The sequence below is a fragment of the Palaemon carinicauda genome, chromosome 10, assembly GCF_036898095.1.
Source record: "Palaemon carinicauda isolate YSFRI2023 chromosome 10, ASM3689809v2, whole genome shotgun sequence".
NCBI lineage: Eukaryota > Metazoa > Arthropoda > Malacostraca > Decapoda > Palaemonidae > Palaemon > Palaemon carinicauda.
The window spans coordinates 134908880-134922599 of NC_090734.1; the positions used below are offsets into that span (position 1 = coordinate 134908880).

Consider the following 13720-nt stretch of genomic DNA (forward strand, 5'->3'; position numbering starts at 1 on the left):
CTCACCACTACCGCTACCACTTGCGAAACTAAGCCTTTTAGGACCCATGCTTTACGTAAAAAACCGTAAAAGGATGTACCCAAAAAATCACGATTAAAATACAGTTACTGTAATAGCAGAACGCACAGCGCACAACCACACGAAGCTGACAAGAACAGAGGAATGACCCAAGCCATGCTAATTGAGGGTCCCTCCAAGGTCGAAGTGCTGCCTTCTATCGGCGGAAATAAAAAATACATCCGGCGCTATGAGTACCGTCTACGCGTACGGGTATTGTTTACTTGGGTGTCGAAAAAAAATTCGGGTGTAGAGTAGGAACGTGTTCGAATTGTACTTCGCGTGTCGAAAAATTCGGATACAACCGGTACGACAAAAATTGCTTACTTCGTGTGTCGAAATAAAATTCGGGTGTAGAGTCGAAAAATTGCTCGAATTTTACTTCGGATGTTGGAAAATTCGGATGTAGATACGTTCGTGTGTAGAGGTTCCACAGTACTCAAAAAGGGTCAGACACAATACAGCTCTGAATTTTAAGGATAACTCACCAAGTGTCGTAGTCTCCTGAGATGCCATCACATACGTGGGCTGGTTCTGTTGAAACAACAAATAAGAGCATTTTAGGATGGATAAAACGATTTAATGTCATTGAATGTATCTGAAGATCATTTGAGAAGGCAAATGGATCAGAATGCTGTTTTATCTAATACTTATCATTTGTTACAAGCCTTAGAAATATGAATTTGAATCGTTAGCATAGTTCAAGTCTTCATAAATAGACAATATTCATCTGATTTATGGAACTTAATATTAGGGTGAATGTCTTTCTGTCTAGGGAAGGTTTTTTAGCTGATAGGGAAGGTGGGTGAAGAAGAATGGTTGGAGTTATCTAACTAACAATAGTATGTAATAGTTTGGAAAGTTAATCATTATGGAGAGTGATGTAAATTGATAAAAGCGCACTAATTGGCTATGCGATATTAGTTTATTATGAAGGGTGCATATTATGTAATCCCCTTGAAATGCTGTTTAAAAGTTTAAAGGTCACTCATGAGGACCAGAGGCAAGGACAGGACAGCGCCCAAGCCCCTTCTCCATGAAGCTAGAACCAGGGAGGGCCAGGCAATAGCTGGTGATGACTCAGCAGGTTGACCTATAGGTTCCCCCAAACTCTCCATCCGTAGCTCACAAGTATGGTGAGGTTGAGCAGGGCTTGAACTCCCGTCCTCTAGGTTGCGAGAGAGAGACGGTTCCAGCAAGCTTCTGTACCAACCGTGTGTCACACGGTCGTATATAGTAACGACATTTCATTTTTTGTGTATACAGTAATATGCTTGTATCTTCGCTCTCCCCTCGCACTGCTAAGAACATGAAATAACATGTCTGTTTTTCTCACCGTTAACTGTTAATCGGTGCGGTGTCGGTTGAACATGAAATTGCCTGTTATGTTTTTTTTTATGCCCTTTTTGCCTGGAGTTTATGTCTATATAAAGGAATGTTCTGTAATAAAGTTACTCAGTTGTTTTCATCCTGCCTTTGAGTCAGAACCTTCTCCCGGCTTGTCACATTGGTGACCCCGGAAGTCGACTTGCTCCTCCCGCCTTCCACAATAACCCCCCCACCCCTCCGTCATTGGTACTATGGCGGACTCTACGGAAGTTGGCGCCACTCCATTGAAACTTTTGTCGTTCTCCAGCGGAGAGGCGTTTGCTTGGTTTCAGCGCGAAGAAGTCCAGTTCCGCATCAAAGGCGTGACTCGCTCATCCACCAAAGCAAATTATGTTCTTGCGGCGATGCCTGAGGACACCTTCCCGGAAATATCCGACTGGCTTTATTAACAAGGAGACACCCTAATAGCGTATGTCGCCCTCAAAACATACCTTCTGCAGCAGTACTCGCTGTCGCCAGCCGCCCGTATAGCAAAGCTTTTTCAGCTCTCTCAACAACCATTGGGGGACTAAAGGGCTTCGCTCGCCCTTAGGGAAATGACCAGTATCGCTCGCCTGCAACCTGCCGCAGACGGCTCTCCTCGTGAGGTGAACCTACTTCGTGCCCTTTGGATACGCCGTTTACCCGAACCTGTATGCGCTGCCATACCCGATGTCGATAGTTTACCAATAAAAGACTTGATGACCAAACCCGACGCCTTTATGTACAGCCACTTCACGATCTTCAAGACCTCCATCAACACCTCCACTCCTGACAAATAGGACGCCTATTCAACGTCAACGGAAGGTGACGTGAATGCCGTAGGACATACACACCTACCCCGTGACGAGCCGGAGCAGCGACAAAGCCACCCATCACACACTACTCGCTCGCGCCCTAACCAACGACTTCTACAGTCACATACTACCGCCCATCAGCCGCAGTTTTGCTACTACCACTACAGATTCGGGGCAGCCACGAAGAAATGTGCCAAGGATTGTCAGTGGCCAAAAAATGTGTAAGTAAGCCATCGTTCGTGGCGGTGGCCTCCCGTGTTTCTAATCTTTTCTTTTTACATGATGCAGGAACGGGCGTGCGATTTTTGGTGGACACGGGTGCTTGTCGTTTTTTTTTGCCAAAGGAACTCCTCAGGACACGACGTAGTCTGTCTACGTCTGCCGACATCAGCATGGTAGCTGCCAACGGATCTGCGATACCCACCTACGGTTATGAAAACCTCACATTATCGTTTGGAAATTGTAAATTTAATTGGAAGTTTCTCATTGCTGACGTCACGTTGCCAACCCTCGGCGCGGATTTCCTCTCTCATTTCCACCTTGTGGTCGATGTCGCCCACCGACGATTTGTCAACGCAGACTCGTACTTGTCGACACCTCTTCAACCCGCCCCCTCCAACCTCGCTCTCCACATCAGCCCACCTATTGATGCCTACGCCCACCTCCTCACGTTGTACCCGGAAGTTTTCCGTCCAGAACTTCGCCAAACGCCCACGGCTCCTGCCAAGCACGGTATTTATCACTATATCAAGATGACGGGACCCCCAGTCTTCGCAAAATTCAGACGTCTAGTACCGGAACGATCGGCAGCCGCCAAACAGACGTTTGCCGAAATGGAGGAAATGGGGCTTTGCCAAAAGGCCTCCAGCCCATGGTCGTCACCCTTACTCATCGTTTTGAAGAAATACGGCTCCCTCCGTCTGTGCGGGGATTACAGGCACCTGAAAATGCAAACAGAACCGGATCACTACCCCCTCCCAAACATCGCCGACGTGACCTCCTACCTGCACAAAGCGAAGGTTTTCTCCACGCTTGACCTCCTGAACGGGTATTATTAGGTGCCTATGAACCCAGAAGACATCCCCAAGACCGCCATCACTACTCCGTTTGGTACATACACCTTCAATTACTCCTGTTTTGGCCTTCGTAATGCTGGGGCCACTTTTCAGCATCTCATGGATGGCATCTTAGGGGACCTCCCCTTCTGTGAATGTTATGTGGAGGACATACTTGTGTTCTTTTCCTCAAAAGAAGAACACCTCCATCACCTGCGCATAGTGCTCGACCGCCTGCAACAAAACGGCCTTGTAGTCTGGTACGACAAGTGTACCTTTGGCGCCAACGAAGTGTCGTTCTTAGTTCACCGCATCACTCCTGAAGGAGTCCATCCCCTCCCTGAGAAGGTAGCTGCCGTTCAGAATTTCCCCACACCCTCAACCGTCAAAGCTCTGCAGGAATTCTTGGGCATGATCAACTATTATTATCGTTTTCTGCCAGCCATTGCTGCCACTCTTGCTCCCCTCTACGCCTCCCTCAAGGGCAAGCCAAAAGACCTGAAGTGAGGTCCCCTTCAAGAAGCGGCCTTCTGCAATGCAAAGAAGGCCGTATCGACCGCTGCAGCTCTCATTTTTCCTATCCCGCATGCCCCTCTACTTCTCTCCACCGATGCCAGCGACTTTGCTATTTGTGCAGTACTCGAACAGGTGGTCAACTGCTCGCCCTGCCCATTGGCCTTCTTAAGCAGAAAACTGTCCTAGGCAGAATCGGGTTATTCTACCTTCGATCGCGAATTGTTGGCGTTGCACTTGGCTGCCCATCACTTTCACCATTTCTTAGAAGGTACGCCCTTCGTCATTCGCACAGACCACATGCCTCTGGTGCACGCCTTCACTCGACAGTCTAACGCTGACTTCTCTGTGCCGTGGCTGAATACAATTGCACCCTTCAACACGTCCCTGGGAAAATTAATCCCGTTGCCGATGCCCTGTCAAGAAACATGTTGGCTGCCGTTCAACTGGGATTGGATTACAACGCCTTGGCTGAAGCCCAACGACAGGATCCAGAATATCAAGCATGTAGGACATTCTGCACATCCCTCCGTTGAGAAGACATCCCCCTCGACGACTCCAACACCACCCTCCTCTGTGATGTCAGTACTGGTAGACCGCGACCTTGAATTCCTGCTCCCATGTGCCGACAGGTGTTTGATGTCATTCACAGCCTTTCACATCCCTCGTGCCGTTCTACTGCCCAGCTGCTGAAGACGAAGTTCATTTGACACGGTATTTCTAAGGATGCTAAGGAGTGGGTCCTTACCTGTACTTCCTGCCAAACTTCCAAAGTACATCGACACACGGATTCAGGAGTGGGCACCTTTCCTCAACCTCAGCGTCGTTTTGCCCACATTCACGTTGACGTTGTAGCCCCCCTACCCACATCACAAGGACATCGTTTCCTGTTTACCATCATCGACCGCTCCACTCGTTGTCCTGAGGCCATTCCCATGGAAACTGAAACGTTACTCTCAGGATGGATTGCAAGATTTGGTATCCCTGAGCATATTACTTCTGACAGGGGTACCACTTTCACCTCTCAATTGTGGACATCATTAGCGAATCTCCTGGGCATCACCCTACATCAGACAACTGCCTACAACCCCACTGCCAATGGAAATGTTGAACGTTTTCATCGCACCCTCAAAGCAGCTTTAATGTCCCGCTGCAAGGATTCCAACTGGTTACTCAGCTTCCCTGGGTCCTCCTGAGACTAAGGACCACTCCTAATGACGCTCTTGACATCTCGGCAGCTGAAATGGTGTATGGCGACCCATTGGTCGTCCCTGCCAAATTTTTTCCTTCTGCAACCTCCTCCGACGATCTCCAGTGCATACGTCACGTCGTGGGAAAATTTACTCCATGCCGCCAGACTTACAAGCCCCCAGCGAAGCATCACATACCAACAGACTTGCACTCTGCAACGCACGTCTTCCTTTGCAACGACACTAGCAAGCCACCGCTAACGCCCCCTTACACGGGCCCTTTCCTTGTTATCCAATGCAGTCCGAAAGCATTCCTACTAAACATTCGTGACAAAGAAGACTCCATTGATCGTCTAAAACCTGCTTATCTCCTGCCAGATGACCCACCTACAGTTCGCCTCTCTTGATCAGGGCGCCCTATTTAACATGCACAGTATGTCATTTTTAGGGGGGGGGAGCCATGTACCAACCCTGTGTCACACGATCGTACATTTTTTGTATATATTATGCTTGTTTCTTCACCCTCCCCTCGCACTGACAAGGACCTGAAATAACATGTCTGTTTTTCTCACCGTTAACTTAACCGGTTGGTGTCGGTTGAACATGAAATTGACTGTTGTGTTTTTTATGCCCTTTTTGCCTGGAGTTTATGTATATATAAACGAATGTTCTGTAATAAAGTTTTCATCCTGCCTTCGAGTCACAACCTTCTCTCGGCTCGTCACACTTCCCCAAACCTTTGGTCTCTTCCTTTCCTTAGCAATTACAATGTTTGGATATATAAACCTTCTTATGCATTATTTCATTAATCTGATCTTACACAAATACTAGCTCCGTGCTTGGAGGAATACCTCGATAATGACGAAATGGGTAAAAGTCTAATCTCGCGAATTTTATGCAAAATAGATTAAAAGCGTGAGAGACAGGGGAGGCGTAAGGTGTTTTGCTGAAACTTTGGAACTGGATTAAAAGTTTCAGTAGAGCGAAAGGAAGGTGGTATATATAAATTTGCTTTGCGCGTAGGAAAAGGAAGGAGAAAAATACATATATGTAGGAGATTAATGCAATTATCTGAAGTGTAATTGAAGAGTGAATTCGATTGTAAAACATATTTGTGGATTGATAATGGAATGTAGGTAAATTATGAGAGTTTAGTGATTAAATCATATATATATATATATATATATATATATATATATATATATATATATATATATATATATATCTATTTATCTATCTATATATATATATATATATATATATATATATATATATATATATATATATAGTTAGATAGATAGATAGATAGATAGGTAGGTAGACAGATATATTTATATGTAGCCTCTCTCTCTCTCTCTCTCTCTCTCTCTCTCTCTCTCTCTCTCTCTCTCTCTCTATATATATATATATATATATATATATATATATATATATATATATATATATATATATATATATATATATATATTTAAATGTGTGCGCGTATATATACACATATGTAATACTGTATCACACTCATATATATATCATTATTATTACTATTATTGTTATTATCATTATTATTATTATTATTATTATTATTATTATTATTATTATTATTATTATTATTAGATTAAGAAGGAGCACCTGAAGAACTTAATTTCATTTATAGCTTATGAGAATTAAGAATAGTTGAATATAACCTCCAATGACTGATTGATTGATTGAGTTGAGGTTTTCTGGCAAACAAGTACAGGACACCTGAAGAACTTAATTTCATTTATTGCAAACGAGAATTAAGAATAATTGAATATAACCTCCAATGACTGATTGATTGAATGAGTTGATTGATAAACTGATTGATTGATTGAGTTGCGGTTTTCTGGCATTAACACCCAACGAATACAAGTACAGGAAATATGTCGGCGTTGTGGGAAGCGACGATGAGAGTTGTTGGCGACTATAAAATTCATTCAATTTATAGCTGATTTAATGAAGGGGTTTCAGATACGACTGTGAGCATTGAAATAGAAGGGATAATTGAAGGGTCCGGGAATTGGACCGTTTTATTTCAAGGATGTTTCCTGGAAGGATTACATATACACACGTGTGTGTGTGTATATGTATATATATATATATATATATATATATATATATATATATATATATATATATATATATATATGTATGTATATGTATATATATACATATATGTATATATATATATATATATATATATATATATATATATATATATATATATATATATACTGTATATATATATGTATATATATACATATATATATATTATATATATATTTATATATATATATATATATATATATATATATATATATATATATATATATATATATATATATATATATATATATATGAAGCATGAAGTAGAAGATGACAAATGGAGAAGTATTGATTTAAAAGCTCAAGATAGAGATGACTGCCGAAATCTAACTGAGGCTCTTTGCGTCAATAGGCGTAGGAGGAGATGATGATGATTTATATATTTGACAGGAGACCGTGTTATTATTCACGGTCTTAAGACCGTGAAGAGGTGTAATAATGACACGAAAGCGCTTGGCCAATCTTCGTTTCCTTTTTCCTCCCGCCCTGCTGTCACCTTGAGAAATCGCCACACGTTCCATTGATTTGTTGTTAATATATATATATATATACACACACACACTCACACACATATCCATATATATACACACACACACACACACACACACACATATATATATATATATATATATATATATATATATATATATATATATATAATATGTATATATATGTATTTATCATGATCATCTATATAATGTATATAGATATGTACATATATAATCTGTATATACAGTATGTAAAGTATATATATATATGTATATATATGATCTGTATATATATGTGTGTGTGTATATATATAAATATATTAATGTATATATATATATATATATATATATATATATATATATATATATATATATATATATATATATGTATGTATATATATACACATATATTTGTATGTATATATGTGAGTTGTATATATATATATATATATATATATATATATATATATATATATATATATATATATATATATATATATTCATATATATGTATGTATATATATGAGCTATATATATAAATATATATATAAAAGTTAGCCTCACCAAAGCCTTAGAACATAAGGTAGTTACAATTCAAAGAGTTATGGAAAGAATAATAATGTTAGTAACACTAAGAGACAGCAATAGAGCAACATAGATACGAAAGCAAACTAAAGTAGAGGATATTCGAACAACTTGTAAGAAAAAGAAATGGACATGGTCAGCAAGTATAACATAATTGGTCCATAGAGGTTGTAAACGAAGCTAGGAAAGGAAGAGAAGACGAGCGATTGAAGAACTAAGAAAATTTGTGAGCGTAGACTGTCATAGATCATAAACAGACGGGAATGGAAGGACATGTCTGAAGCCTTTGTCTTGCAGTGGACTACAATGGATGATGCTCATGATATAAGAGAGAGAGAGAGAGAGAGAGAGAGAGAGAGAGAGAGAGAGAGAGAGAGAGAGAGAGAGAGAGAGAGAGAGGTCTTTGTCCTTCAGTGGACTACAATGGATGATGAGAGAGAGAGAGAGAGAGGTTTTTGTCCTTCAGTGGACTACCATGGATGAGAGAGAGAGAGAGAGAGAGAGAGAGAGAGAGAGAGAGAGAGAGAAAATGTTATGTCTGTCCAGTGGACTACAATGGATGATGCTGATGATATATATAAGAGAGAGAGAGAGAGAGAGAGAGAGAGAATATCTGAGGCCTTTGTCTTCCAGTGGACTGCTATGGTTGATGCTGATGATATATATAAGATAGAGAGAGAGAGAGAGAGAGAGAGAGAGAGAGAGAGAGAGAGAGAGAGAGAGAGAGAGAGAGAGAGAGAATGTCTGAGGCCATTTTCCTTCAGTGGAATACAATGGATGATGATATGAGAGAGAGATAATGTTTAAGGCCATTGTCCTGTGGACTACAATGGATGATGAAGAGAGAGAGAGAGAGAGAGAGAGAGAGAGAGAGAGAGAGAGAGAGAGAGAGAGAGAGAGAGAGAGAGAGAGAGAGAATTTACATACCTGCTCTGGCGAAGAGAGAAAGCAAGGGTATCAATTGCCCCAGAAGCAACGTTCCCTTTCCTAGCTTCATCCTCACGCAGCTGGAAGAGAGAGAGAGACACACACCAAGGCCTTGGACACACACAGAAAGAGACCTTGCCTGGAGGGAGTAGATTCTTCCTGACACTACACCAAGGCCGTTTCGGGATCCACTGAGTCAGTCCCCGAACGGCGAGGTCTTTTATTCTCCAAACTGATCATTTTTTTCGTTTTCATAGCCACCTGTTTAATTGCTTCTGTCAGACATGTTCCTATCTTAAACTGCCACATATAGCCAGCGTGGAGGTGTGTACCGAGTATAAAAAAGAATGACCAATTCTTTCCATATTCAACTCTCTCCTCATACACCTGACAAGACTGAGATTACCAAATAATTCCTCTTCGCTTGAGTGATTTTCATTGATATGAAACTAAGTCGGATCCACTCTGATTTTGGAGAAACATACTCGATTGTAATACTGGATTTTGTAACGAGTAAGGAATAAATAAGAGTGTGTGTGTGTGTGCGTGCGTGTGTGAAGGATATTAGTTAGTAAAGAGTTGACGTATGTGAAACTAATTTTCATATACCCCTTAACCTACGTCTTTAGTGATACGGATAGCATAAAACATCCACATATCTTTCATTTCATTTTGGAAAGTTCGTAAAATTATACAGTAACGGAACCTTATAAATAATATGATAAGCTGAATAGCTGTATTGCCGAGGAATTAAAATTAAACTCTTCAATTTCTTAAAGGGATAAAATAAATGTATATTGTATATTGTTTTTCCTCTCATCAAAAAAATAAACCGTGCACTACAATCGAATAAAATGAGATATATTATTATTGTTATCATTAATACGTAATTTTTGATATTGTTACTGATGCTCTAGTTGTTGTTGTTATCAATATAAACAACGCAATAGTGATGTCTTGAAGCCTTGGCGTACATTTCGCTACTTATTCGTTAGAACATAGAAGTGGTGTGCTGTCACTTTTTAGATATTACATGAAGCATGAACAAAATTAATCAAGAAATGAACGTCGTTAGATTAATCAGAGATTTCTGCTCACATATCTTTATCGGTATATGTTGTATGATATATATATATATATATATATATATATATATATATATATATATATATATATATATATATATATATATATATATATATATATATATATACGGGGTATCGAATTTGCGTTGATGGCTAAGCTCAGGAATAAAGCTAATTTTTATGGATGCATACCGAGTGACTACTTTGCCTCCTTCAAGATAACTACGATGAGGAAGAAGCTCTTATATGCAATGTCCTTATTGAGAATAATACACTTGCCTCTTACGAGAGTCACAAAGTAGGGCATTGGGTGGTGTAAGTACACATGAGGCAACAAGTCTTTAGGATTATCCCTCAAATATGTCCGGCACAGCAGGATTGTATTGTGACTTCTCTGAGAGAGAGAGAGAGAGAGAGAGAGAGATTTGGTGGGAAAATATTGATAACCAATTTTCTCCCTAAGGTTTCGCTCAGTTCAGTTCAGTTGTTGAGCGGAGGGATTCGCCTTTCCATTGGCACCTCCTTACGTGGTGGTGTCATCTTTCAATGGCGTGGCAAACTTACGCACCTTCTCATGTTCGAGATAACAGCTGGCAGGCCGCAGACTAGTCTCACCTTTTAGAGTGTGAAAATATGAGTGGGTGGGTGCGCGTCCGGTGCAGGTTGGGACAGGTGCTTTAGGCCTATCCATGCAAATATCCCAAGCGGTCAACGGTAGACGAGGGTTTGTCCTTTGGCAGGTGGGAAGCTGCACTCGGTGTAGAGAGATAAAGAGATTACTGTATAGGCTTCTACATAACATGTCTCCTTGCACGGGAAATACTGTTGTTGCAAAATGGTTGTACACAAACCGCCGTGACCTGTATACGTAATCTGCAATGACCACAAGCGCGGTTAAAAACAAACCCTCATTACTTCATATAACTAGAAGACCTCAAACGTCAATGTTTTGTGATTGTGAGAAATCCCTTTAAACAATACCTCACTTCCATGACACGTATAGACATGTACGTCATTACGTTAACGACGAAAATTCAAAACCTTTCTTGATAACAACAAATAATCTACCCGTCAATGTTTGTAATCAAATCCCTTTAATAGTAACACACTTCCTGGACACGTATAAACACGTACGTCATTACGTTAACGACGAAAATCCAACCCGTTTGTTGATCAAAAAATCTCAAACGACTTTCAACTCAATGTATGTAAACTAAAAACTTTAAATGATACTTCACTTCTGTAAACAGTAACCAAATATGACCATGGTTTCATTCCGGGTGAGTAGCTATGACCATGCTTTTTTACTTCGGGTTGAACCGCTGTGGCCACGAGTTGCATCCGGGTGAGTCGCTGTAGCTATAGCCATTTTAGTACTACTCACATATAGCCAGCATGGAGGTGTGTAATGAATGTGGCAAATATTTTATATTTTTTTTTATTGAATTAATCATTAACCAATAGATTTTATCAAGAGTCAGGTTATGGAGGCATAGATGAGCCGAAATGTTAATATGGGAAGTTTTTTTGGTGGTAAATATAATGTATAAAGGTAAGATGAGAGAGGAAGCAAATTTCACATTAAGTGGAGTAAGTAATTTAGAAAAGTATATCAACAGATTAGAAGTCTTGAATTGAAACCATGAGATATGGATGTTGCATGCTGTTTAGCTAACCTTCCTTTATGGAAGTGAAGTTTGAATGAGTGTGAAATAAGGAAAAAGTTTTGAGTCAGTTGAAAGGGATTGTATGGATAATATTGAAGAACTGGTAGAGTGAGGAATAAGAGGCATAGAAGTGGTAAAAAGATCAAAATGAGTTATTTGCTCTTAAGTAGAGTGAATTGTTAGTGAAAAGTGTGGGGGCTGAGTGGTGGGGTTAAAGAAAGGCCTAGAAAGGGTTTTAATTTAATTATAAAAACTATTAATCACTCTTAAAACCATACTTTCTTAATATTCTGTATTTGCCCTCTATTGATTCGACAGTATCGTGAGTGTTTTACTAATTTTTCATAATTCTGACACTCCTTTGCATTCAAATCTTCACAGGCTGTAACAATCTGTACATAGTAAAAGGTATGCAGTTAATTCAAACATTCTTACCCTCTTCATCATGAAACTCAACACTATATAAATGTTAAAGGTGTCTGGTTTCAGTTCCAGTTTCATCTGAAAAGATACTCACTAGAATGTCAGCCGGCCAAGCCCGGCCCCCCTACTGTTTTGCCCAACCAAAGCAGTGGCGTCCCCAGTAAACAACTTAAACTCACACTGATAGTCTAACACTGAAACACTACCTCCCTTGGTATTGTGACGAGCCGAGAGAAGGTTGTGACTCAAAGGCAGGATGCAAATAACTGAGTAACCTCATTACAGAACATTCGTTTATATATATATAAATTCCAGGCAAAAAGGGCATAACAGGCAGTTTCATGTTCAACCGACAACACACCAATTGACAGTTAACGATGAGAAAAACAGACATGTTATATCAGGTCCTTATCAGTGCGAGGGGAGAGCAAAAATACAAGCATAATATATAAAAAAAATGAAATGTCGTTACTATGTACGATCGTGTGACACACGGTTGGTACATGGCTTCCCCCCAAAAATTACATACTGTACATGTTTTATGGCACCCTGATCTAGAGAGGCGAACTATAGGCAGGTCATCTGGCAGGAGATAAGCAGGTTTTAGATGATCAATGGCAACCCGGTCTTCTTTGCCGTGAATGTTTAGTAGGAATGCTTTCGTACTGTGTCGGATCACAAGGAAAGGGCCCGTATAAGGGGGCGTTAGCGATGGGTTGCTAGTGTCGTTGCGTAGGAAGACATGCGTTGCAGAGTGCAAGTCTGTCGGTATGTGATGCTTCGCTGGGGGCTTGTAAGTCTGGTGGCATGGAGTAAATTTTCCCACGACGTGACTTATACGTCGAGGACATCTTTAGGAGTGGTGCTTAGTCCCAGGAGGACCCAGGGAAGCTGAGTAAACCAGTTGGAATCCTTGCAGCGGGACATCAAAGCTGGTTTGAGGGTGCGATGAAAACGTTCAACCATTCCATTGGCATCGGGGTTGTAGGCAGTTGTCTGATGTAGGGTGATGCCCAGGAGATTTGCTAATGTTCACAATTGAGAGGTGAAAGTGGTACCCCTGTCAGAAGTAATATGCTCAGGGCTACCAAATCTTGCAATCCATCCTGAGAGTAAGGCAGATGTATATGAGGCGGACATTGCATTTTCGATGGGAATGGCTTCAGGTAAACAGGTAATGATGTCCTTGTGATGTCAGTAGGGGGCCTACAACGTCGACGTGAATGTAAGCAAATCGACGCTGAGGTTGAGGAAAGGTGCCCACTCCTGAATCCATGTGTCGATGTACTTTGGAAGCTTGGCAAGAAGTACAGGCGCTGACCCAATCCTTAGCATCCTTAGAAATGCTGTGCCAAATGAACTTCGTCTTCAGCAGCTGTGCAGTAGAACGGCACGAGGGATGTGAAAGGCCGTGAATGAAATCAAACACCTGTCGGCGCATGGG

The 13720-nt window shown here is 40.8% G+C and overlaps 2 protein-coding genes across 2 annotated transcripts in view; one reads left to right on the plus strand and one right to left on the minus strand.

Moving 5' to 3' along the window:
- Positions 1-9287, minus strand: part of LOC137648799 (peroxisomal N(1)-acetyl-spermine/spermidine oxidase-like) — a 25898-nt gene extending 16611 nt beyond the window's left edge. Inside the window, exons 1-2 of the mRNA XM_068381947.1 lie at positions 9102-9287; positions 546-591 (exon numbers count right to left, since the gene is read on the minus strand). Coding sequence (XP_068238048.1) covers positions 546-591; positions 9102-9171 — 116 coding nt within the window. The 5' untranslated portion in view covers positions 9172-9287. The remainder of the gene's footprint in view (positions 1-545; positions 592-9101) is intronic.
- The window catches only part of LOC137648803 (esterase OVCA2), a 162439-nt gene that overhangs the window by 36270 nt on the left and 112449 nt on the right, over positions 1-13720 (plus strand). The gene's annotated exons all lie outside the window — the stretch shown is intronic.